At 39.5% G+C, this 23,568-nt stretch overlaps 3 protein-coding genes across 9 annotated transcripts in view; 1 reads left to right on the top strand and 2 right to left on the bottom strand.

Moving 5' to 3' along the window:
- LOC131940832 (UPF0415 protein C7orf25 homolog) overlaps positions 1-3,060 on the bottom strand; it is a 100,103-nt gene extending 97,043 nt beyond the window's left edge. Inside the window, exon 1 of one of the 5 annotated variants that reach the window (XM_059299688.1) lies at positions 2,995-3,060. The gene's annotated coding sequence lies outside the window, so the exon portion shown is untranslated. Of the gene's footprint in view, positions 1-406; positions 414-441; positions 526-712; positions 798-2,968 lie in introns of those variants that run through there. The other 4 variants (XM_059299687.1, XM_059299689.1, XM_059299686.1 and 1 more) reach the window with 4 other exon arrangements.
- Positions 77-12,244, top strand: LOC131940833 (secernin-2-like). Of its 3 annotated transcripts, none has more exons than XM_059299698.1 (6): positions 77-168; positions 5,761-5,912; positions 7,008-7,195; positions 7,812-8,017; positions 9,459-9,689; positions 10,487-12,244. In XM_059299698.1, the coding sequence occupies exons 2-6, from the start codon at positions 5,769-5,771 to the stop codon at positions 10,966-10,968; spliced, it is 1,251 nt and encodes a 416-aa protein (XP_059155681.1). In that variant the 5' UTR covers positions 77-168; positions 5,761-5,768; the 3' UTR covers positions 10,969-12,244. The 3 variants fall into 3 exon arrangements, with proteins under 3 accessions (XP_059155681.1, XP_059155679.1, XP_059155680.1); XM_059299696.1 differs by lacking the exon at positions 77-168 and adding an exon at positions 584-694; XM_059299697.1 differs by lacking the exon at positions 77-168 and adding an exon at positions 3,129-3,266.
- A 1,448-nt stretch (positions 12,245-13,692) lies between these two features.
- LOC131940828 (uncharacterized) lies at positions 13,693-19,148 on the bottom strand. Its single transcript, XM_059299683.1, has 4 exons — positions 18,955-19,148; positions 16,720-16,949; positions 14,375-14,662; positions 13,693-13,937 (listed from the first exon to the last, which is right to left on the bottom strand). The coding sequence occupies exons 1-4, from the start codon at positions 19,146-19,148 to the stop codon at positions 13,891-13,893; spliced, it is 759 nt and encodes a 252-aa protein (XP_059155666.1). The 3' UTR covers positions 13,693-13,890.
- Positions 19,149-23,568: the final 4,420 nt, after the last annotated feature.

Here is a 23,568-nt window from a genome sequence, read left to right as displayed (position 1 = left end):
CCATTTGTAAAATAGAGTGGCTTCCCCCTGAATCTGGCGCTAAAAGCTTATAAAAATAAAACTTAGACAAGATGGCTGCTATAGTAGATGAGCATGGTTGCATCTGTTGGAAACATCGCTAGTCTTCATTTATTACGGAATAGTTTTAATTCAATTGTTTAAAAACAGGTACATAAATGAATCAAGGAAACATTTTTGAATTTTTTAAAACATAAATCCTCCTCAAAATGTGAAATAATTATTAAAACTTAAGGAGTCACCTGTTTTTCACATTACAAATCGCGGGCGATTTTACGTACCCAAAACGATAGATTACCTATAATTCTACCTAGTACCTAGACTCTAGACAATTTATTTAGGTAGAATCTAGTCTAATAACTAATAAAGTTAATATAGAGATCTAGACTCTAATATAAATTATGGATGATATTTAGAATCGACCCTTTGAATCCCGGACAGATCGTCCCCCCGGCGTGGCCTCAGCCAACCGGCGGGCTCGTTGCATTGAGTTAAATATAAACTCAAAACAATAATATAAACAATCTCCTTTCGGTCGGTCAGGCCACATACCACGCACGCATAGTGTTGTGTGTCGTGCCTTAACCAAAATAAACTATCTCCCTTCATTATCATTAGACTTAATTAATTAATTAATTTGCTAATTATAAAATTATGTATGATGCTATAGAAGTAGGTAAGTATAATTTCTTACTATGTATTTGTACTATTAAACATATTATTAAAGAACATCGTTGTTTCAATACCACCCTCTCCCCTTCTTGAACTCAAAGTTAAACTTGTAACCCCGTTTGTAAAGACTAGCGGTATGCTGTAAGGCGGCGGGTGGGTGAAAAAAAAATCCACCGTGGTGCGTGTTATTGGCCTTGGGCGACCGTTGTTGGCGCTTGCTGTGAGGGGGAGAGAGGTGTGTGTTATACTCGGTGAAAAAAAAATGCACCGTGGTATTGGCTTATGATGACGTCGGCGCTAGCGGGAAGGGGTGGGGGGGGGGGAAGACGTTTTTTTTTTTAAACCAAGAACTATGCGTTTCAAGGCAGTAATGAAAATCAAGGACTGGTATAGTCATGTCGAATTTAACGAGTGATGCTTGCTGGGTCTATCATACGATTGCTTGGCGATGGGAGTCTCGTCAAGCTCAGGTTACATTATTAACAGTGAACTATTGGGATGTTGTCATGCACAAAGTAACAGCTACCGAATGTAGCACTTAAAACATCGAGTGCATCCCGCTCATTATAAATCTTTGAAATACAAGTTATGGATAGTCCAATAACTACTAATACTTGAAGGACTACCAGAATATATGCATTGTATTATAAAATTAATCCTTACTATATAACTAAAATGTGTATCCAAATATTTTTAGGCTAACGGGATCTGCATTTAAATAAACACAGTCAAATACCTACCCCATTCAGTAGAAATATTAGGCTACTTTTGCATGGTAGCACTACGGCATTTTTTAGATTTCGTAATGAGTAGCTTAGTCGAGCATTAAACTAGAATAAAGGGTTGTACTCAATAGCAATGACGATAATGAAATGCCGGCTTCAAATACCGGCTTCCCCGTATTCGTGGACTACAAATATAGCTCCGTCGTTTAAATGACCCCACCCTCCACCTTTTGCCTAGTTGAATATAATAAAGTTACACTTTCAACCCCGTTAGGATGCGTGAACTACTAAACTATTGAAAAAAAATCTATTCTGGTGTTAAATTCCCCTCCCCTACTCCCAGCATTTAACTTTGGGGCCATACACATCAGGAAGGTCTAGGTCGGCGTTTTATCTCGTGCAAGTTTACTCACAACACGACTACACACTATGGTTCTATCCAGGATTAAAGCTGCGACACTTACTTAGAGTGGGATTTATTCGTTAGATCATTGTGCTTCAAATTCTGTTTCATTTTAGGATTAGAGTGATAGAATGTTGGAATTCAGTTAGTTTGTTAATTAATATATTGATCTAAATGTCGTGTACCGTCAGAAACTAAATTGGTTGACAAGGCACATGTGTAGGCTAAAGAATGACCTCTAGATCTAGATCGAGCCAAAGATGGCTGGTTAAGGTTGACATACTGTGGTTTTCAAATTTCATGGTGATGCTTTTCTAACGGATTTTATTTTGTGCTTTCTTTGGGATTATTTTGTGTGATGTGAATATTCAAAAGTAATTTGTAAGTAGTATGCTTTTCACATTCAACCAACTTAACAGTTTGCGGTCGATCTGCGGCCGGGCTGATTAATTTACATTTAGCGGCGAAACTACACACTACACGGCGCCCTAAGGCCGTTGTTTCAGCATGCCCTACTAGTCAATTATAGGCTAGACAACTTTAGAATCAACACATGTAGCCAATACATCGATTTTTATTTAATAATCTTCAAAAGCCATTCCTCTAGGCTAGGGTCGTTATTTTCACGAAATTGTCGTTTTCCAATTTGTTGTCAAGAAACTGGTATTTAGTTCACGAGAACGTACGAAAACCACTCATGCGTGACCGAAATCGTCGATCGGGTGCCTTCACGTGGTTTGACACGTGTTGACATGGGCCTTTGTTTACATGGAAACATAGCTCAAAACAGCCCTTTTTTAAATTAATTCTTCGAAAAAATGGCTATGTCCATTTCTAAAAAGGGTCATTTTCGGGCCCATTTTAAAAAACGTAAAAAAATCCGAACTACACGTAGAAAAAATGGCTTTTTCGGCCCTTTTTAGCTCCAAAAACGCCGTGTTTACGGGTCGCGTGACGTCATCGTGACGTCAGCCGCCAACCAAAACGCGCTGAAAGCGCGCGTTTGATTGGTTGGCGGCGGATACTATGAAATATCAAGGGTTTTCTCTAAATTTTTACCTAAATTATAATTAATAGATAAATGTGTATGAACTTAAATTAAATATTAAATAGATCTAGATCTATTGTTGTATGTATGTTACTAACTTACTAAGACTAAGTATTCTACAGCAGAACCTAAAAAGTATTTCACAGTGAAGTCCCTTCCCTTGTTTCGCTTTCAATTTTGCAAATCGTTTCAGGAAAAGGTAATGCTCTCGGGCTAAGAAAGGGGCATTAAATAACAGTGGCATCCCTTGATTAATCGAAGAAATCAAGTGATTCCACTCACTCTCATTCCACCATAGTCTGCAACATTAAAAATCATTATAGATTCCAGTGTTTCTAGACAACTCTGCTCCAGAAATACGATATAGAGATCTAATATTTATTAGGCAAAGGACCCAAAGGTTAATTCTATTCGTTTTCTACTAATTAGTCTAATTAATTAATAATTAACAATTAGGGCCTACTGAGACTGATGATTTAAAAATAAAACTGAAGCAATCTTCTTATTCTTCTAGTCTAACTAATCTTCTTCACTCTTCAGTCTTAAAATAATAAGTATTAAGTAGGGCCTAATATTTTAGTAATAAGTTAATAACTGAATATTAATAAGTTCTTCTTAGTTCTTACTCTTAGTCTTAGACTCTTAGTGCTTAGTCTTACTCTTAGACTTAGCCGGTATTATTAAATAGGCCTATAGATCTATTAAAACTTAGATCTCTACTAGATCTAGAGAATCTAGATTTTAATAGATCTAGTCTATATTATATTCAAGTATATTCTATATTAATAAATGTTTCATCAAAGAAGCAAAGAATCTAAAAAAGAAATATGAAATTGAAAACATCATTCCTGAAGCAATCAAAACTCAAAACCTCTACCCGCCTTGGATCACCACTGTCATTTAACCATTAGTGACTCAATAGACACCATAGAAAAAAAATCTGACTATGATCAAGAAGAACTAAAGAAAATAACAAATAAACACATTAAGGATCAGTACCCCAGCAATACCTGAATTAGAGTATTCACAGATGGCTCAGCTGAAGATGCCACAAAAAATGGAGGGGCTGGCGTCCTTATTGAATGGCCAAGCGGAGAAAGCCTGGAACAGTCAATAGCCACAGGCAGCCTATCCGACAATTTTAGGGCAGAAAAAGAAGCTTTAGAGCATGCAGCAAACCTCCTGTCAGAACACCCTGAATCTCCAAATAGTCAGATAGTATTTCTTACAGATGCCAAATCTGTCCTGCAATCCCTAAAAAATCCAGAGTCCTATACTCAATCACTTAGGACAGCACTAGAAAGGCTAATAAATACCTGCAGCAGAATTGTGCTGCAGTGGATCCCAGGCCACTGCCAGATCCAGGGTAACGAGATCGCAGACCAGCTGGCAAAATTTGGTGGAAATCTCGCTACACCCAAAAGAAATAAAAAGAATAATAAAAAACAAACAACCGCAAATGTGGTCTGACACACACCCTCACTACAACAAAGATGATGGATATTATAATTTGACACGAAAACAACAATACATAATCTTTCGACTTAGAGCAGGCCATAACAGACTAAATCAACACATGCATAAAAAACTAAAAAATTGGGTGTGGCGAAATATGCCCTTGTGGTATGGCCTCGGAAAATACGGAGCACGTCCTCCAGGAATGTTCTTTATATAGCCAGGCGCGAGTCAGACACTGGCCCCTGCTCAATCCACTCAGGGAAAAATTATATGGGGCACCTGCTGATCTGGAGACCACAGTCCGGTTTATTCACAAAGTTGGACTTGTTGTCTAAATCCTCCACCATATTCTCAATTAAGAACGAAGAAGAAGAAGAATTTAGGCTAAGTAAGTTATTAAATTAATTATAGTTAGATCTAGCTAGGCTAGACTACTAGAGTCAGTCCAGTCAATTCTAGATCTAGAGAAAACTAGGTTCAATAAAAAAAAAATTCAAGACTCGAGACCTGTCACTGTGTTTACGAGCTGAAGTCTACCTAAGTCTAAGCTAGGTAGACTCAAATGGGCGCAACATCACAAGCAAACCCCCATCAGAGCCAGCAAGACACATGGGCGTAGGACTAGGCCATAGGTTCATGAGACTTAGTAGATTCAAAGGGACTTGTCATCTTAAGCATAGTTTTGTCAACGCAGTAAATGATGACTTATTTTGTGCCCCTCCCACCTAACCTACAAACACTCTACCCCTCAAGTTACTATAAGCTTAAGTCCCTCAATTGTGCACAATTCTGTCATTTTAATTTTCACATAAATACAAAATATATAACGTCACATTCCTTAACCTCAGGCCTTCCCAAAAGGGAGTGACAATGAAGTAATGCCTCAGTACATCCGCATTGGTGGTGCCTATTCTTCTCTGTAGTTGGACCAGGATGGTCAATGCTACATTTCCATATGCCAATTTCAAAGCCATAGTCATGTTCACTTTCTTAACTGAAGCTTAGTTGAGTTTGAGGAACCCCCGCAAAAGTTACAATTCAAAATAAAGAAAATAATTTTTATAGCACACACTGTGAAACCTGTAGAAAAAACTTGATCTAGTGCTGATTTGTAAGCCTGCTTTATTTATTGGAACCAAGGTTCTGAATTGTTTATGACAAGATTACTATAATCTAACGATTATAAAAAAATAACCAATAGATCTGAAAATAACGAGGAATATACACATATCAAAGTTGCTAGAAATATTATTTAGTAACTATTTTTCTAATACAACCAAATGTCTTGGTTTTACATTATTTCCATGTGTAGCTAAAAATACCTCTCAGAGCTCACCTCAAATAAGAAATAAAGAACTAACATCCAATGAAGATGGTTGTATAACAATAACCATCTTTTCAAATGTGTAAAATATGTTAATAATTTCTGCTTTCAGCAAGGATAATGGCTGATTTATTTGTGGTGCTGCCCCCTGTGACCTCCCATAATGCTGTTGTGTTTGGGAAGAACTCCAACAGACCAGCTTCAGAAGTGCAAGATGTCATATACTGTCCACCCAAAGATTACCCTGATGGTGAAAAAGTCAAGGTAGTTTTATTTTTCATTTAATATATGACAGGCAGTTACATTGAGCAGTTGAGTAGATGATTTTTACTGGTAGTCTCAAGATGACCAAGATAATTTTTTTTCTTTTAATGGACTAATCTTACAAATTGTAAGTTTTGTAAGAAACAAAGTTAATGCATTCTCTTTACTTATGTGTACTGGAGGCATTTTCACTGAACAAATGTAGACGTTTTAGTTTTATTATACTGTTATATTTTGTATGTTGTATTGTTCTTGTTTTGATTTCTTTTTGGATTTAAGCATGACAGTAGATAGGGCAGGTGAAGTAGATTTTCCCTGGCCTAGGCATATGAAGGGATAGTGTGGTCAGCCTTAAGTTCTCTTAACTTGAGTTGCCGGATTAAGGATGCCTTAGGAGTTTAGTCCATGATCAGTATGTGAGATATTCAAGTTACAGTGCAACTCCATCTCAATTTCTCATGTTCTTGTGTTGATATATTAGTGTTCTAGTGTTTTTATATTGATGTTTATTTTGCAGTGTTAGTGTATATTTGTGTATATATTTATATATTCATGTATATTGTAGTGTAATTGTATCAATCTATTTGTGTATTGTTTACTGTAGTTGTATCAATCTATTTGTGTATGTTGTAGAGTAGCTGTATCAATCTATTTGTTTATGGTGTATTTTAGTTGTATCAATCTATTTGTGTATATTGTAGTGTAGCTGTATTAATCTATTTGTGTATGGTGTACTGTAGTTGTACAAATCTATTTGTTTATGGTGTAATGTAGCTGTATAAATCTGTGTATGGTGAAGTGTAACTATTAATCTATTTGTTTATGGTGTAGCGTAGCTGTATTAATCTATTTGTGTATGGTGTACTGTAGTTGTACAAATCTATTTGTTTATGGTGTAATGTAGCTGTATAAATCTGTGTATGGTGAAGTGTAACTATTAATCTATTTGTTTATGGTGTAGCGTAGCTGTATTAATCTATTTGTGTATGGCATAGTTTAGTTGTATTAATCTATTGTGTATGGTGTAGTGTAGTTGTATTAATCTATTTTGTTTGGTGTAGTGTAGTTGTATCAATCCATTTGTGTATGTTGTAGTGTACTTACATTGAGCTGGATCAAGTAGGACACACAAATGCTGTCATCTTGAGTAAACCCTCATGGATGTGGGGGGCAGAGATGGGAGCTAATGACAAGGGTGTGGCTGTTGGGAATGCACCAGTTTGGACCAAATTAAATGGACCAGAAGATTTAGAGAAAAAACTTCTTGGAACTGACCTAGTCAGGTAACATGTTTTCAATGAAATCTTATTGATGTGTGTACACTTTTTGTTAAATCAACAAGATATAATAGTTGTTCTTTATTTACAATATATGCACCTACTAGAGTCATAGAATATTACATCAAACAAGTGTACTTATGTCAGTAAAAAAAGAAAAAAGATGCAGTATAATAATAGAGTAGTCGCACTTTATTTCACTTGTCTTGCAATCTATTTGGCTAAGCTAAAGCTGTACATTTATAAAGAAAACTCATTTCAGCCTGTATATCAGAGGGTACCACCCAATTTCCTTGTATGTTAATAGCTGTCATAGTAATTCAGCCATTGTCCCTTATGTTGTAGGCTGACATTGTAATTCATCCATTGTTCCTGTATGTTGTAGGCTGACATTGTAATTCATCCATTGTTCCTGTATGTTGTAGGCTGACATTGTAATTCATCCATTGTTCCTGTATGTTGTTGGCTGACATTGTAATTCATCCATTGTTCCTGTATGTTGTAGGCTGACATTGTAATTCATCCATTGTTCCTGTATGTTGTTGGCTGACATTGTAATTCATCCATTGTTCCTGTATGTTGTAGGCTGACATAATTCACCCATTGTTTCTGTATGTTGTAGGCTGAGCCTAGAGAGGGCTTCCTCAGCATCCGAGGCACTGAACATCCTCACCACATTGCTAGAAAACCCAGGCCAGGGTGGGCCATGTACTGATGAGCCAGGCAAAAATGGATGGTGTTTCCACAACAGCTTCCTCATAGCAGACAGCTCAGAAGCCTGGGTTCTTGAGACAGCTGGAAGACTGTGGGCTGCTGAGAAAATAACAGGTAGGTGGATAGAACAGTTTGCGGGTTTTTGTATTGTTTTGTATATTATGTTTTTATCTGATGGAGACATTTGATCAAGTTATCAGTTACTCTATATTATCAATTTTATCTGAGGGTTTCTTATTATAGTGTAACACATATGGTTACCAGCCAAAGGGGGATAAAACTATGAAGTTTTTATTCATTGGGTTGCGGCCCCTGTGGGACTGCAACTGAACTGTTGACGTTTTTTTATGCTTTTGTGAGCGAAATTACCTGTGTTCCATGTCATGTGACATGTGCCTAGCCGTGTCGCACACGCAAGGCTGCTGTCTGTGGACCAAGATGTAGACCTAATGAAGGTAGTGTAGATATTTAAATTATGTTTGTTAAAATACTTACTTATGTATTCCTGCTAGTGCTGCATGTGCACACTAGTTAGGGTGATGTATTAAATTAAGTATTTATTTTGTAGTACTACTTATTGGTACTTGTTGGCAGTACTGTGTACTGGCCGAAAACATAATTTATTGTACCCGTGTATATTGTAGCTTACACGTGGTGTTGTCCTGAATGTAACTTTTTTATTTTACATTTGTTTTAGGGCTACAGTTCTTTTTCTATTTTGATCTTTTGATCTTTTGGTCTTTTGGATTGTTTGGATCTTTTGGTCTATCTTGGCTAGTTCGTTTGTACTACTGTGTTGCATCGCCGTCATGGCTCGATGCTGTAAATAAACGAGTACTGGACAACAACTGTCGGTGTCGGTGTGTACTGAATCTCAGGGTCAGCCCGTCTTAAACCACAACACCTCAGTGGGTAAAAGCATCCCCACTGAGTGAGGGTTACAATAGTAATGGATAATCCTATAGAGTGCATTTAAGTGAATTGATGCTGCTGTTTAGCTTATTCAAGCAATACATTGGTTTTGTTTTGTTGAAACATCATGTGGATTAGATTGAGATGTTCATTAGAAATCAGAGACATTCAAACTGCCTGACACAGGTGATCAAACATTTGCTTTCTTGATTTTGTTAGTTATCAGAGAAACAGCTAGCAGAGTCATACTACCCCAACCTGGTGTCTACAGTGTTAGCACATGGTGCATTCCTTACTCTGTTTACTTTCTGTCATACATATTTGTCACAGGCTTTTCTCCTACCTTTCTATAACACACACACAAAACCAAAAATCAAGCCTTGTTTCTGCAAATTTCATATTTTATTGGTTCATACAAGCATCGTGATCACCTCCAGACTTCGCCATCTTTTTTCCGCGCCTATCTCTCTCTTCCCTTCCTCTCGCGTATGCGTACACCCACACTATATTTTATATTTATCTCGCCTTTTTCTGACACATACTCGCAACATACATTCATATACATTTAACTGTTATAATATTACATATTGTATTACCTTAGCTAAAACAAATGTACAAACTACAACACCATGTTTTCTTACAGAGGGCTACAGAAACTGTTCCAATGAATTAAGCATAAGAACCAAAATGGACCTGACCTCTCCTAACTTAATAGAAGAAGCCAAAAGTTTAGGTCTGTACACTGAAGACATGGGGCCGTTTGACTTCAAGACAACTTTCTGTTCTCAGTCCTTGTCAGCACATGACATGGCCAACAGCACTTGTTTCAGATTCCGACATGGGAGGGAGCTCATGGAAAAGGCTGCAAACACAGGTAGATATTGCTTTTTCTAATTATACAAATGCAAAATTAAAATCAATAAATTAGCTTTTTTTTTTTAATTTTTTAAATTAAAAGTCTTTATTGAATAAAGAAAATTTTGTGGCTGACTTAAAAACTAAGTTGACATTATTGTGACTGTTGTGCTGGCATCAACCCCTGCTGTGCTGTCATCAACCCCTGCTGTGCTGTCATCAACCCCTGCTGTGCTGTCATCAACCCCTGCTGTGCTGTCATCAACCCCTGCTGTGCTGTCATCAACCCCTGCTGTGCTGTCATCAACCCCTGCTGTGCTGTCATCAACCCCTATTGTACTGTCCCTTAACCCCTGCTGTGCTGTCATCAACCCCTGTTGTTTTGTCATCAACCCCTGCTGTGCTGTCATCAACCCCTGCTGTGCTGTCATCAACCCCTGCTGTGCTGTCATCAACCCCTGCTGTGCTGTCCCTTAACCCCTGTTGTGCTGTCATCAACCCCTGTTGTACTGTCATCAACCTCTGTTGTGCTGTCATCAACCCCTGCTGTGCTGTCATCAACCCCTGCTGTGCTGTCCCTTAACCCCTGTTGTGCTGTCATCAACCCCTGTTGTACTGTCATCAACCTCTGTTGTGCTGTCATCAACCCCTGCTGTGCTGTCATCAACCCCTGCTGTGCTGTCCCTTAACCCCTGTTGTACTGTCATCAACCCCTGCTGTGCTGTCATCAACCCCTGCTGTGCTGTCATCAACCCCTGCTGTGCTGTCATCAACCCCTGTTGTTCTGTCTGCTAATCACCAAATTCTGTTACTCAGGTAAATTTGGCTACCAAGACATGTTCAAAATCCTGCGAGATGAAGACGGAGGTATTTGCATGATGGACGGAGGCTTTATCACCGCTGGCAGCCAGGTGTCTGTCCTACTTCCTCCCTCTGCCCTGGCACCCAGCGTCCACTGGTTCACTGGCACTCCTAACCCAGCCACCTCCATCTACAAGCCATTCTTCTTCGGCCCTGGCGCTGCCGTGGGTGACGTCACCGTGTCTCCCCCAAGTGAAGCTGGCACCGAGCAGGCAGAGAAGGGTCACGCCTTGTACCGGGGTCACAAGAAACTCTGTAACCTCATGGACACACAGGAGGAGAAAGGTCACTGCGTGCTGGCCCAGCTGCGGGAACTGGAAAAAAAATGCTGCGAAGACGTGGACGAAATAGTGGCCAACTACAACGAGGCAAGTTTCCCCAAGCTGAAGCAGATTTTCCAACACCTGGCTACAATGGAGATCAACTTCTACCTCTGATAGACCGGCTCAATAATTTTTTTCTATGTGCTTTCATCTGATGCATACCAAAGCTTGCTTACATTTAGATTTACACCAATAAAAACAAGTTTTGTTTAGAGTTTGTGCAATATAATTCTATATCTTAATTAAATGTCGCATTTTTTAATTACTTATTTAATTTTTGCTTTAAGCATGACTAAAATGTTACAATTTTTCAATTTAAAAGTGAGTTTCATTGCAAGTTGTGTACTGAGTTAGAAAAATGTTAATCCGTAAGAGTGGATGTAGAGAGATATTTGTTGTGACTGCTACTAAGTTGCAGTGCTAGAGATCTCTTCTGATCCAACAAGTTAGCCCATCCATGACTTGTGACTCTACAGTCATTTTGCATGGTGCTTGTGGGCAATATGATGACCAATACTCCCTGTATGTTGGCCTGTGGACTTGACTGATGTATATTATGTTTGATGTAGAATGTGTACTTTGAATATCTTACATGCAAGAACTAAGTAGACATATGTGTTCCATATATTGGTGTACACATTGGTGTTTGTCTGTTGCAACATGCAAACATTACCATTGTAGATGTGCTACATCAAATAGTTATACCATGTGTAATATATTTGTTTTAGTCCATTTTTTATACACAGGACATATCAATGCCTGATTTTTTTTCACAACACTGTGATTTATTTATTAAATGTTGCCATAGATTTAGGCATTTTTATTTGGACCATTATTTTTTGGCAATAATTATGTGCAATATTATACATTCCAGTTTTTTTTTTATTTTTTTTTTTACAATCATTTATATCATGCTTTTCATGTATTAAATTGATTAATATTTTTGTTCTATATTAAGTATTAAAATATTTATAATTTGTGTATTTTTAAACTTCTTTTCACCCTGATTTTTTATTTTGATTATACCAAATTTACTTCATGAAACCTGTAAGAAAGAAGGTACATTTTTTTACAACTGTTTGGCTTTCATTATAAGGCAATTTCAACCTTCATTAATTCTCTTTTAGTATTTAGATGTTGTGTAGTGATTATTGTGCTCGGTGTACTTATATATTTAGCTACAGCTTCTGTAGGTCCATCTGTACAACAGGGTAAAAGTGTGACTTTATGTTATCAGTTAGATTCCAACAAGCAAGCTAATATAGAACAATCAGTCCCAGCCTCTACCAACATGCAACATGTAGAAGTTTAGATAAGGATTTTATGATTAAAGCTTGTTGTATGTTTGCTTGTAGCATCTGATTCTTTTGTTTAACTAATAAAAAAGTTTTCCAACATTTAGTGTTTGTTATATTTTATTTTTATATTTTTGTAGAATTTGTTGTTTTTATTTGTTTGTTACATTTCGTGTTTGTTTGTTGTGTGAATGGGCTGTGACTATTTAAGAGGTAATCTTGAAGTATGTTGAGCCAGCAGTTTATTTATCTGTTAAAAGATTATATGGCTTCCTCTCAACATACAGAACAACTTGTGCTCAGTAACTTTAAACCAACACAGTCATGATATACAAAAAAAAAGATAATAAACCAGCATGTAGACTTGCCAGTGAAGAAAACTTTTTTTTAAACGGCTTTTAAATGCACACAATAAAAAACAAACTTGCTTTCTTTGGTATAAGCATGGCTGTTAAAATGTTTTAATAAAGTGGGAATTTTTAATTTTCAGTGTAAGAAAAAACGCTGATTACATTTTTTTTTCTTGTCTTATGTTGTTTTTTTTTTTTTTTTGTTGGTAATAATGAATTTTAAAAATGAAAATTACATGCTATAATTTAAGTTTTTCATTCCGGCACCACATGCAGCTAAAAATATTTGCTTCAAAACCCAATCAGTAGCTTGCGATATATACTGCAGAAAAATTATGATTTGCCTAATCTCAATGTTCATTGTCGAATCTCAGGCGAGGCGTGAAACGTACAACCCGTGACCAACATTTCTACGCCGTAACCTATTCAGGGAGGTTCACAAGTGCTTAGATGTTACCTCCCCTTTTGTTATTTAATATAACCTTTAAACTACGTTTTAATCAGTTAATTAATATGTAATTATATTAAAATGTGATATATTTTTTTCTTTCTTATGAATGTATATGGAAATTTTTAATGAAATTACTTTAATTACTGCGATTGATTTAGAAGTGCGTCAAATTAATTTTTAAAATCGCGGACGTCGTGAAATTACTAAAAAGTTTTTAAAATAAAGCCAAAAGATTATTGTCCAATCGTGACAATGAAATGCTTACAGTAAACTGTAACACTGAAATCCAAAACAGTTCCAGCCCCTTAAAACGATGTCAGAAACAGTAGGAGTGGATGCATGTCAACACCACTCATGTCCAGACGATAACCTCCCTTCCTTTCTGGTTTAATGAGTTAATTCAACGAAATAACTGTCATCAACAACACAGGCCTACAAGTAAAAGCCAAAATTTGGAAAAACTAGTCACATGACCATGAACAGGGGCGCAGGCAGAATTGAGTCATTTGGGAGAGGGGGGGGTATTTACTCACATAATAACCATGTGATTTTATGAAATTATAAAATATAGCGAATCTTGTGAATAATCGTTAACAGCTGTAATTTAACGTGAGATTTTTTTTTATTTCGGAAGTTCAAGGATGGTTTTAATCACCTTAAAAACACAAATGCGCACAACACCCCTCCTCTCTCTCCCCCCCCCCCCCTACACCACTTCCCAAGGATAACTGTAGGAAGCAATTCTAAACATTTTGTTCAGGTTTTCCTCTAGTTCTTGTATCCTTGAACGTCTGCTTCCAATTCTCTGACAACATTGGACAGACCAGGAACAGAAAACGTGAGCAGCCAGTCGGAATAACAACCACACCATCTTTGTGCTATAATTAGCTGTCACGTGCCACTTTGAAAAGTTATTTTTAAACAAGTTCATCCGCGGCACTCAGCGTAGGTTCTCCCATCGAACCCATGAGAGACGCGACATCAGATCTGGGGAGAAAACGTTTGGTAAGTTACAGTCTTTTGACCTAAACAAACTTTTGAAAGATGCGGAAGACAGATAACTTAAGCTAAACTAGAAACTAAACCAATAGCCCTTAAACTATCTAAAAATCGTTACCAACTGCACCAAAAATGAAGGACGCTTTAGAACCTAGTCAGGTGAAGTAGTTCGGTGACCTCGGCATAAGAAGGGATAGTGTTGGCAACACTATCCCCAGTTGCCTCTACGTTCCCTAAGCTGAGTCAGGTACCCATTAGAGCTGGGAGGACTGGGTGACGTATTAACGATTCGTGTCTAAGATCCGAACTCATTTTCGGGTTAGCAATCGAGCGCGCTACCATCCGACCAGTCCGTCCCTTGTACCAACTGTATTTAAGTTACCTACCACACCCCCATACCCCCCCCCCCCTCCGCCCGGCCTTACCGCTTGTGTTCCACTCTGACGTGTTGTCGTCCCTGCGGTGCATGCTGGCCTCAACAAACTCCAGGGGATCCGAACCCGAGACCAGTATATCCCTGAGCAGCGCGATGTAGGCGATGGCCAGCCGCAGCGTGTCGATCTTGGACAAGCGCTTCTCAAACGGGAAGGTGGGCACGTGCAGACGCAGCTCCTCGAATGCTCCGTTGATGCTCATCATTCGCTTTCTCTCCCGGACGTTCGCGGCGGCCCGGGGCACCCCGTACTGGTAGACACAGCTACCCGGGTATTGACCTGTGGAGAAGGGTAGCCATACTTTACAAAATTATTGACCTGTGGAGAAGGGTAGCCATACTTTACAAAATTATTGACCTGTGGAGAAGGGTTGCCATATTTTACAAAATTATTGACCTGTGGAGAAGGGTTGCCATACTTTACAAAATTATTGACCTGTGGAGAAGGGTTGCCATACTTTACAAAATTATTGACCTGTGGAGAAGGGTAGCCATATTTTACAAAATTATTGACCTGTGGAGAAGGGTTGCCATACTTTACAAAATTATTGACCTGTGGAGAAGGGTTGCCATACTTTACAAAATTATTGACCTGTGGAGAAGTGTAGCCATCTTTTACAAAATTATTGACCTGTGGAGAAGGGTTGCCATACTTTACAAAATTATTGACCCGTGGAGAAGGGTTGCCATACTTTACAAAATTATTGACCTGTGGAGAAGGGTTGCCATACTTTACAAAATTATTGACCCGTGGAGAAGGGTAGCCATATTTTACAAAATTATTGACCTGTGGAGAAGGGTTGCCATACTTTACAAAATTATTGACCCGTGGAGAAGGGTTGCCATACTTTACAAAATTATTGACCTGTGGAGAAGGGTTGCCATACTTTACAAAATTATTGACCTGTGGAGAAGGGTTGCCATACTTTACAAAATTATTGACCTGTGGAGAAGGGTTGCCATATTTTACAAAATTATTGACCTGTGGAGAAGGGTAGCCATATTTTACAAAATTATTGACCTGTGGAGAGGGGTAGCCATCTTTTACAAAATTATTGACCTGTGGAGAGGGGTAGCCATCTTTTACAAAATTATTGACCTGTGAAAGGAAGGTAGTTACTTTTAACATGGTATTGTAGAGACAATGTACCCCCCCCCCCCCCGAAAAATTAAAACGCCTCCAACACAGTTTTAGTTTTTGAAATGCCCCGCCCGGAGAAAAATGTACGAAAGAAATATTGGCTGCATAGTATTGTTCGATATGATGTAAAATTTTAAAAACTTTTTGAAGAGTAGAAAAGAAAGATGAAATACAAAACAAAACACAAAATAACGCAACACATAAATAAAACAAAATACAAAACACAAAACAAAAACAATGAACACAACACATTAATGTTTTTAATCCTTTAATTAAATCTTTTAAAGTTTCACTTATGTAGGCCTAATAATAAAAAATCTTAATCAGAAACTCAAATTCTATTAGATAAAATCATTTACGCTTCAAAATGTTAAATAGATAAGTTGTTTGCAGTTATTTTACAACCTATTTCTGTTTCTATTTCCAGAGGCGTAGCGATGGGGGGGGGGGGGGGCAGGGGGGGGGACATATGTCCCCGGGCGCCGACCTTAGGGGGCGCTAAAATGGGCTGGAAAAAGTAATCGAAAGTTTGAGGGGGGGGTGCAAATCGAAAGTTTGAGGGGGGGGGGGGGGTAAAACGAAAGTTTGTCCCCGGGCGCCGGGAAGGGCCGCTACGCCTCTATCTATCTCTTCAAACTAAAATATATTTCTAAATGTGAATTCGACAGTACCAATGCTGCCCAACCCCTACCCTACACCCCCCCCCCCCCCCCGTGAAACCAGCCTCCTCTTAGTTACCTCCTCTTAGTTTAAAATCGTTTCAAACTAAATTATCTGCCCCTAATAGCCGTCACTAAACCCGGCTCTACTTGTAAACATTAGCGTGACCACAGCTCACCAGACCATGTGGGGGGGGGGTGGTAGTGATAGAGAGGAAGAGAGAGGACTGCAAGGCGAGCTTGCAGCTTGTTTTCTAAAGTCTCCCAGAAGAGAATTATATATATAGATTTTTCAATACATGCATATAAACATATAAACATGCTACAAAAAAACTAGTTATAAAATCTGAAGAAAAAAAAATCTGCACGTCCCAGCATCTTAATCCATATTAACGTTATTCGAGTTATTTGGGTATATTATTTTTATTCACATTGTGGACTGGAATAAACTGTTCCTAAAATATGTGCTTAGGCTTCTGACGACCATCATCAAAGTTTACCCACTTCTATAGACAGTCGACTACTAAAATCGATTACCGTTATTATCGTGATATCCAAGAGAGTTTCCGGGTCCGTAGTACTCGTAGTTGTCGTCTGAAGCTAAAAGTGTTCGATCCTGGGGTATCGTAGAATACTCATGTTGTACCTGGTCATCTGGTATAGGGTAATCGTTGGAGGGTGCGATACTGCAGCTGGTGTGTTTGTGATACTGGTGGTATCGATCTCGCTTTGTTGCATACGCACAAGATGGAAGTTCGTCGGCAGAGCTAGAATAAAAAGACGATGTAAACAACAAACTTTGCTCTCAAATCATCTGAAAATTACAATAAATACCGTAGCCAAGTCTAATTTACCAAATCTTTGAATGCCAGTAACGAACAGCCAAAGACAGATTCCCAAAAAGCAGTTCACAGCCAGATCGACCCGTGACAAAATCACCGCGCTAGCGAAATGACTCGGTCAAAACAGCCCCGATATATTGGAGCCCGTCAAGTGGACTTCGGACATAGAGACTCACGATTCATAGTTTCCTGAAAATGGGCTCTTGACTTATAGACTCACGATACATAGGTTCCCGAAAAATGGGCTCCTTGCAAATAGACTCACGACTAATAGGTTCCCGAAAATGGGCTCTTGGCATATAGACTCACGACTAATAGGTTCCCAAAAAATGGGCTCCTGACATATAGGCCTCCGATAAATGGGATCACGACATAATAGCTCCCGGTATATTGGGTCAAGACATTTTTACTCCCGACATTCTGGTACCAGACAAATGAATCGTAGGACCACATTTGGCATATACGTAGCCATTAATCCAACCCACCAACCACACGAAGTGCACCGTTAAAAAAGGGCCCGTGACACAACGGCCACCGGCAAAATGACCCTGACAAAATCGCCTCCACAAAAGGGCCAAAATATCAGAGGCGTAGCGACCCACGAACAAAATCCGTCCACGTGCAACAAGACGGAACGGTCACAAAACAATGCAGCGGTGGATGCTGCAGCATGCCCTTATTTTGTGAACAATAGGCTCCAAGCGACTATGACGTGGGCGTTTGAAAACATATTTTGCAAGCAAAGGGAGAATACCAAATGAAGTAGAACAAGAGGCCAATAGCTCGTTTTAGTCTAGTATTGACAGGGGACCATCTTTTTGGAATTGTTTTGACGGGGTCCTTTTTGTTGAAACGTGAAATGATGGAAGCCTATTTGTCGGAAGACGTAATAATGGGAGTCGTTTTGTCGACACGCCAAATGACAGGAGCCCATTTTTTGGGAGTCTAAATTACGGGAGTCTCTAGATTTGTCACGGGCCGTTTTGAAGCTGCAAGCCCAAATGACGTTCAATCTTCCAGGTCTATCTTAGCTAGTGTTTCTTGGGGGGAGGGGAGAGGAAAGTGGTGTCCCACCCCCCACCCCCTTTTTCCACACCCTCTCCCACCCGTAGCGCCATGAATATGATTTATGGGTTGTGGTAATTTTTTGTAGAGATTATTCATAAAGATACGGGTGGTGGCAAAACTAAAAGCTGTAATCTTTAAAGAAAAAAATGTATTCAAGCCTAAATAAACAATGTGTGAGCATGAAGCGATGACAGCTGATGTCTTTGGAGGAGTGATGCGTATTGCTGTTTGTTCTTAAAACGAGTCAAGCTTCTAAGCCACCCGTTTGACGTTGGATTTAAAACGACTTTTAAGCTGAATATTTTATTATTTAAAAAATAATTCTGTAGAATAATCCATCTTTCTTTTTACAAGGCATTAATAGCCTCACGAGGTGAAAGGAGCCACACATGTATGACGATGAAAAACGTGGGAAGGGATGTTTAAAATATAATTAATTACATCATTGGCTAAAAAGATGCTTATTATTTTGAGGGGGAAAATTCACTTAATCGAACAGTGTATGAGCAAGAGGCGATGACAGCTGATGTTAACACCACCCAACGACTTGTTTTGAGGATTGAATGCTTAGCCCTGAAGTTGGTACATTTTTGTGTGATTGGCGTTTAGTAGCCTATATTATTTTTTGTAAGCTCTGCGATTCTCTCTATAATTTGATAAATATAATAGCTACTAACTCCCCAAAAAGTTCAATTCTATTTTTTAAAGCTGTCGGCTAAACTCAACTTTGGTGGAATGATGGATTTACCAACGTTTAGTTCAAGAGAAAAAAAGTATTAAAGTAGAGGCTATAATTTCTGGTTTGAGACCAGTATATCGTGCACAGTTTTAGCGAGGAATAAAAAATAAACACTCTACGTACATGCTTGAATTATCAGCCGCGCCGATCTCCAAACACTCCTCGTCGTTAACGCAGTGCTGACCATCTATCCCTCCTCGCTCTAGATGACCATCTATCGCGCGTTCAAGCTGACCATCCATCCCTCGCTCTAGATGACCATCCATCCCTCCATCCAGTTCTAAAAGATGGCAGAAGCTCTCGTGATAACCAGACATGTCTGGAGCAGTTTCTGTCACTTTGGTTGGTAGTGCCCACAAGTATTGTAGCTATAGATACAGTTTCTGTCACTTTGGCTGGTAGTGCCGGCAAGTATTGTAGCTATAGATACAGTTTATGTCACTTTGGTTGGTAGTGCCGCAAGTATTGTAGGTATTGACAGTTTCTAAATCTTTAGTAGAAGGTGCCCGCTTGTAGCTATAAATACATTTTCTAGATATTTGGTTGATAGTGCCCGCTTGTAGCTATAAATACATTTTCTGTCACTTTGGTGATTAGTGTCCGCAAGTCTTGTATCTATAAATACTATCTTAATGTTATAGAAAATATAGAATTCCTAAATCTGTGGATATATTGTCGCTACATATATCTTAAAGCTGTAGATAATGTCTTAATTCCACAACAGTCTTGAATTCAGTACTAAATCTCGTCTCGTCCTAGTGATTTATCTAACACATAGATCCGCCATTGTTCGTGCTGACATAACAGTACATCAGGAAACTTGAACAGAAATAGCGCGGCCGTTTGTCTACGCAAATGCAGATTTTACATCATCGCATAGAAATCAACGACAGAAATGAAAATGCACATCATCTCATAGAAATCAACTGGACAGTATCTGAAGAAAGTGACATGAATGTATACAAACAAAACGGAGACAATTCACTGTTTAGTCTCGCTAGCTAGCGTCAATTTGTTGGTTTAACTGTAAACGGTGGTCATTAAATACTGTCAATAATCCAAGTGGCTGGGTAGTGGGGGGGGGGGGTAGGGGTTTAAAAAGTGGTTGGGGCATCCTCTTCATACCCTCACCCCCACCCCCAGCTTATTCTGAGGGTCAGTTGTTTGGCCCCAGATTTCGATACAATCCGTGCCACGTCTGGAACCGCCGTAGCCGAATTCCGCCTGTCTTTGAATGCGGCACAGGACGGGTCTGGGGCTGCACTTGACACCAAGACTTGCAGAACAAGGCTGGACGTCGCGGCCAACTGCGAATGCTAATTATCTGTCGCCAAATACCCGCTCCGGGCACCGCAAGAGAGCCGCGTCGTTAATGCAAAGCTCTTTGTAGAGCGGCTTACAGAGAATTTGTTCTGTCTTTGAGTAAAGCTGCTGGCCTGTTAACAGTTTCCGGTCCAAGTCCACGCCCACTCCCAAGCCCCCATCTTAGTTAAAGAGACAGTTCCAACTTGAGGGCCCGGGGACGGGCCGCCGAGGTGAGTAAGGCGTGTGTGTTGCGCGTGTGGTCACGTGCGTGTCTGCAGGCTAGGTTAACTCACACGTGGTCTGGCTGATCCTGGGAATTGGTCAGATTTGCGCCATTCTATGCACGATGAAGTGGACACCGGAAATTATCAGGGAGACGCATCAATGACATTTTATTGCTAGATAGTTGGGTATTTTTTAAATTACTAAACAGTGTTAATTAACCTACCTAAATATTACTTCTTAACAGTTTTTTTTTACTTAACTTTAATATTATTGGTCAAATAACTGTTTTTACATATTTCTTAACATATTTTTAACAAAGGTTTGAACATATTATACCAAATTTGATTGCCTAAAACAGTAATAGTTGTGCACATATTATATTACCAAAAAAAAAAAGTTTAATAAAAAATTCAGTTGCCTTTTGTGGCATTGTCATATGAATGAATTCGTGGCGTTGAAATATCACTCTCTGTATATATTGCTATTTCAGTTACAACGCCTGCTTCCACCCCCCTACACGTTTACACCCATTTAAAGGAAGCTACTATTTGTCTGTGCCATCGTCTCGGTATTTGTGTGTGTGTCGTTTGTATGGTCGAATAATGGTCCTTGTTGTGTTTATGAAAGCTAGCGGTCTGACCTTTCGGGTCAAGGGTCAAAGCCGTCCCGCGTCTACCTGCACAAGCCAAGAGAGTGGTCTGCCACGAAAGCCTTATTTTAGTAGGACCTAGTGGTAGAAGCGGTTACACGTCTGACTTGATGCATGGAAGGCGATGGCGATAGGTGCCGTGTGGAATGGTAGGTTCGAAACCCGTTGACGTCTGACTGCTTGTCTTTACTTGGACTATTTTCTGTACCTTTGTCTACCCTTGGCGTTGAAATATCACTCTCTGTTAATATTGCTATGAATGAATTCACAGTATGGTCAATTTGTAATCCCAGTCGCCTTTAGCTCTCCCTAAATGAATCAGGTACCCATTAGAGCTGAGTTTACTCAGACCGTCTCACGTTCAACAAAACGGTGGGTGGAGCCGTTCATTGTTTTGTCCTGATGACGTCATATAGGCTACTATGTCCACGATTCGGATGGTGTTAGGCCCTATATAGGCTATTATTCTATTATGCTCATGATCCGAAACGTAGACAAAGAAATAAATACTCGCTAGCATCAATATGATTATAGTAAGAACAAACATTAAACAACATTTTAAAGACGTTTTTGTGTAGTGAAATCACATGAAGCGAGGGGTAAGATGTACACATGTTTAAGTTGATTTAAAGATGGATATAAGAATAAATACTAGAAGGTTATTTGTGACATGGTTTTTGTTTCTTTTTCCAATGTGTGGGGGAGGGGGGGAGGTAGAGGAGTGTGGGCTAGTGTTGGGGCGGAAGACTTTGAGCACCTCAAACTGAGAAAGCTTGGCCTTGTAAATGACAGAGGCGTAGCGACCCTTCCCGGCGCCCGGGGACCAACTTTCGATTTGCACCCCCCTCAAGATTTCGATTTGCACCCCACCCCTCAACCTTTCAATTTATTTTTCCAACCCATTTTGGCCCTCCTAAGGTCGGCGCCCGGGGACATATGTCCCCCCACGCCCCCCCCCCCTCGCTACGCTACTTATAAATGAAGACCAAAGACTGTTAGCTCAAATATTATGGAAAAAATCATTTCTCATACACGAAGACTCTATAGTGAAGACACACGCAAACCGGTGGCGTCCAATGGGGGAGGCTAGGGGAGGCGAGGACTAGTAATTGTGGGGGCATGAAACGTTTTAAAGTATAATAGTTAAAAATGAAAATGTACACAAATAAAGAGTGAAAAGAAGCTTATCCTTATAATGATGTACCTAGTGATTTTGATCTTATTGTTTTTGGGCAATCGTCGTTACGGAAAACTACCTTCGAGAAAGGGCAGTCCGGCAAATATATTTCGTGCCAACGTCTGGTCCTACCATTATCAATATGCTATAGGCCTATATATAGGCCTATATATATGTAACTAGGGGAAGTTACCAAGAGACATAACGTGTTACAGTCTGACGTCACAGTGCAGGTGTTGGCTGATGCCAAGGCGTAATATCTCGGGAAGCGATACGAAAGACGGTCTGTCAACTTTGATGTGACAGGATGCAGGTGGCTTATTAAAATCGGACTGTACGACAGAAGCGGCGTAATTAACAGTCTGATGTAACGATTAGAATCGATTACAATTACGATTATGATAGGACCGAATATGAGTACGATTATGAAGGGGATATAAGGAAGGCGACGGCTGAGCTCGAGGTCTCAGAAGGTCTCAGAAAGTCGGTCTGTCTCTCAGAAGGTCTCAGAAAGTCGGTCTGTCTCTCAGAAGGTCTGTCAGTCAGTCCGTCAGTCTCTCTCTCTCAGTGAATATGTGTGGCAGTATCCAGTTGGTTATATTGTGTTAAGAAGGACGTTAGACATGTGTATTCAGTTAGATGAAGCCTAGTGAGGACTGTTGGGGGTCCGTTGATTCAGACTATTATTGTGAAACATCTCTCTTGATTCAATATATTATTGTGAAACATTCTTTGATTCATGTAATAAAAGGATCAATAATGAACCTGCATCTTCGAGTATCTATGCTGTGGTCAATGTTGTGTGGAATGAGTGGTTAGACTCGGGAAGGTCACATTTGGCTCTGCGAGCAGGATAAGTCTCGTTACATTTGGCGCTGCGAGCAGGGTAGTCAGAGACTCGTTACATTTGGCGTTGTCGGCAGGATAGACTCGGGGACTCGTTACATTTGGCGCTGCGGACAGGATGAATTCAACGAGACTTGCCGCGTTTGGCACCCATAGTCAACCTAGTTCATAACTGTGTTTAGTGTGTGTGTGAATTCGGACATTCAGGAACAGTGAAAATTGAGGAACGAGGAAAAAAATTTTCATACACACACGGTAAGAAAGAACTCTTTTTTTTTTACTAAAGGAATAAAATGTCTACTCTGGACGAGAAGCAGACCCATATTGTGGTCCTGCCCAGAGAGTCCCACATTAACAAATTTTACGGGGACGGTGATCCAACTTTAACCAACAGGTTCAGTGAAGAGGTCAAAGCGGCCTGGGCCTCGAGAAACATGTCACCAGAGGAAAGATTAAGACTGCTGATGGGCAGTATAGGAGAGACGGTTAGGGCAGAGGTCAAATGCCACGATAAAACCGTCCAATCAGATCCAGA

The sequence above is a fragment of the Physella acuta genome, unplaced genomic scaffold (genome assembly GCF_028476545.2).
Source record: "Physella acuta isolate Inbredline_101_S28 unplaced genomic scaffold, ASM2847654v3 ptg000333l, whole genome shotgun sequence".
Taxonomy (NCBI): domain Eukaryota; kingdom Metazoa; phylum Mollusca; class Gastropoda; family Physidae; genus Physella; species Physella acuta.
This window is presented reverse-complemented; position numbering and strand designations above follow the sequence as displayed.

Excerpts from the sequence above, each read along its gene's own strand:
- LOC131940833 (XM_059299696.1), top strand. The coding sequence starts at position 673 with ATGTATGATGCTATAGAAGTAG. Across the intron at positions 695-5,760 it reads GTATGATGCTATAGAAGTAG|CAAGGATAATGGCTGATTTA; the intron begins GTAAGTATAATT and ends TTCTGCTTTCAG. Across the intron at positions 8,018-9,458 it reads GGCTGCTGAGAAAATAACAG|AGGGCTACAGAAACTGTTCC; the intron begins GTAGGTGGATAG and ends GTTTTCTTACAG.
- LOC131940828 (XM_059299683.1), bottom strand. The coding sequence starts at position 19,148 with ATGTCTGGTTATCACGAGAGCTTCTGCCATCTTTTAGAACTGGATGGA. Across the intron at positions 16,950-18,954 it reads GCGGCTGATAATTCAAGCAT|CTCTGCCGACGAACTTCCAT; the intron begins GTACGTAGAGTG and ends TTTTTATTCTAG. Across the intron at positions 13,938-14,374 it reads GTCAGAGTGGAACACAAGCG|ATCTGATGTCGCGTCTCTCA; the intron begins GTAAGGCCGGGC and ends TTTTCTCCCCAG.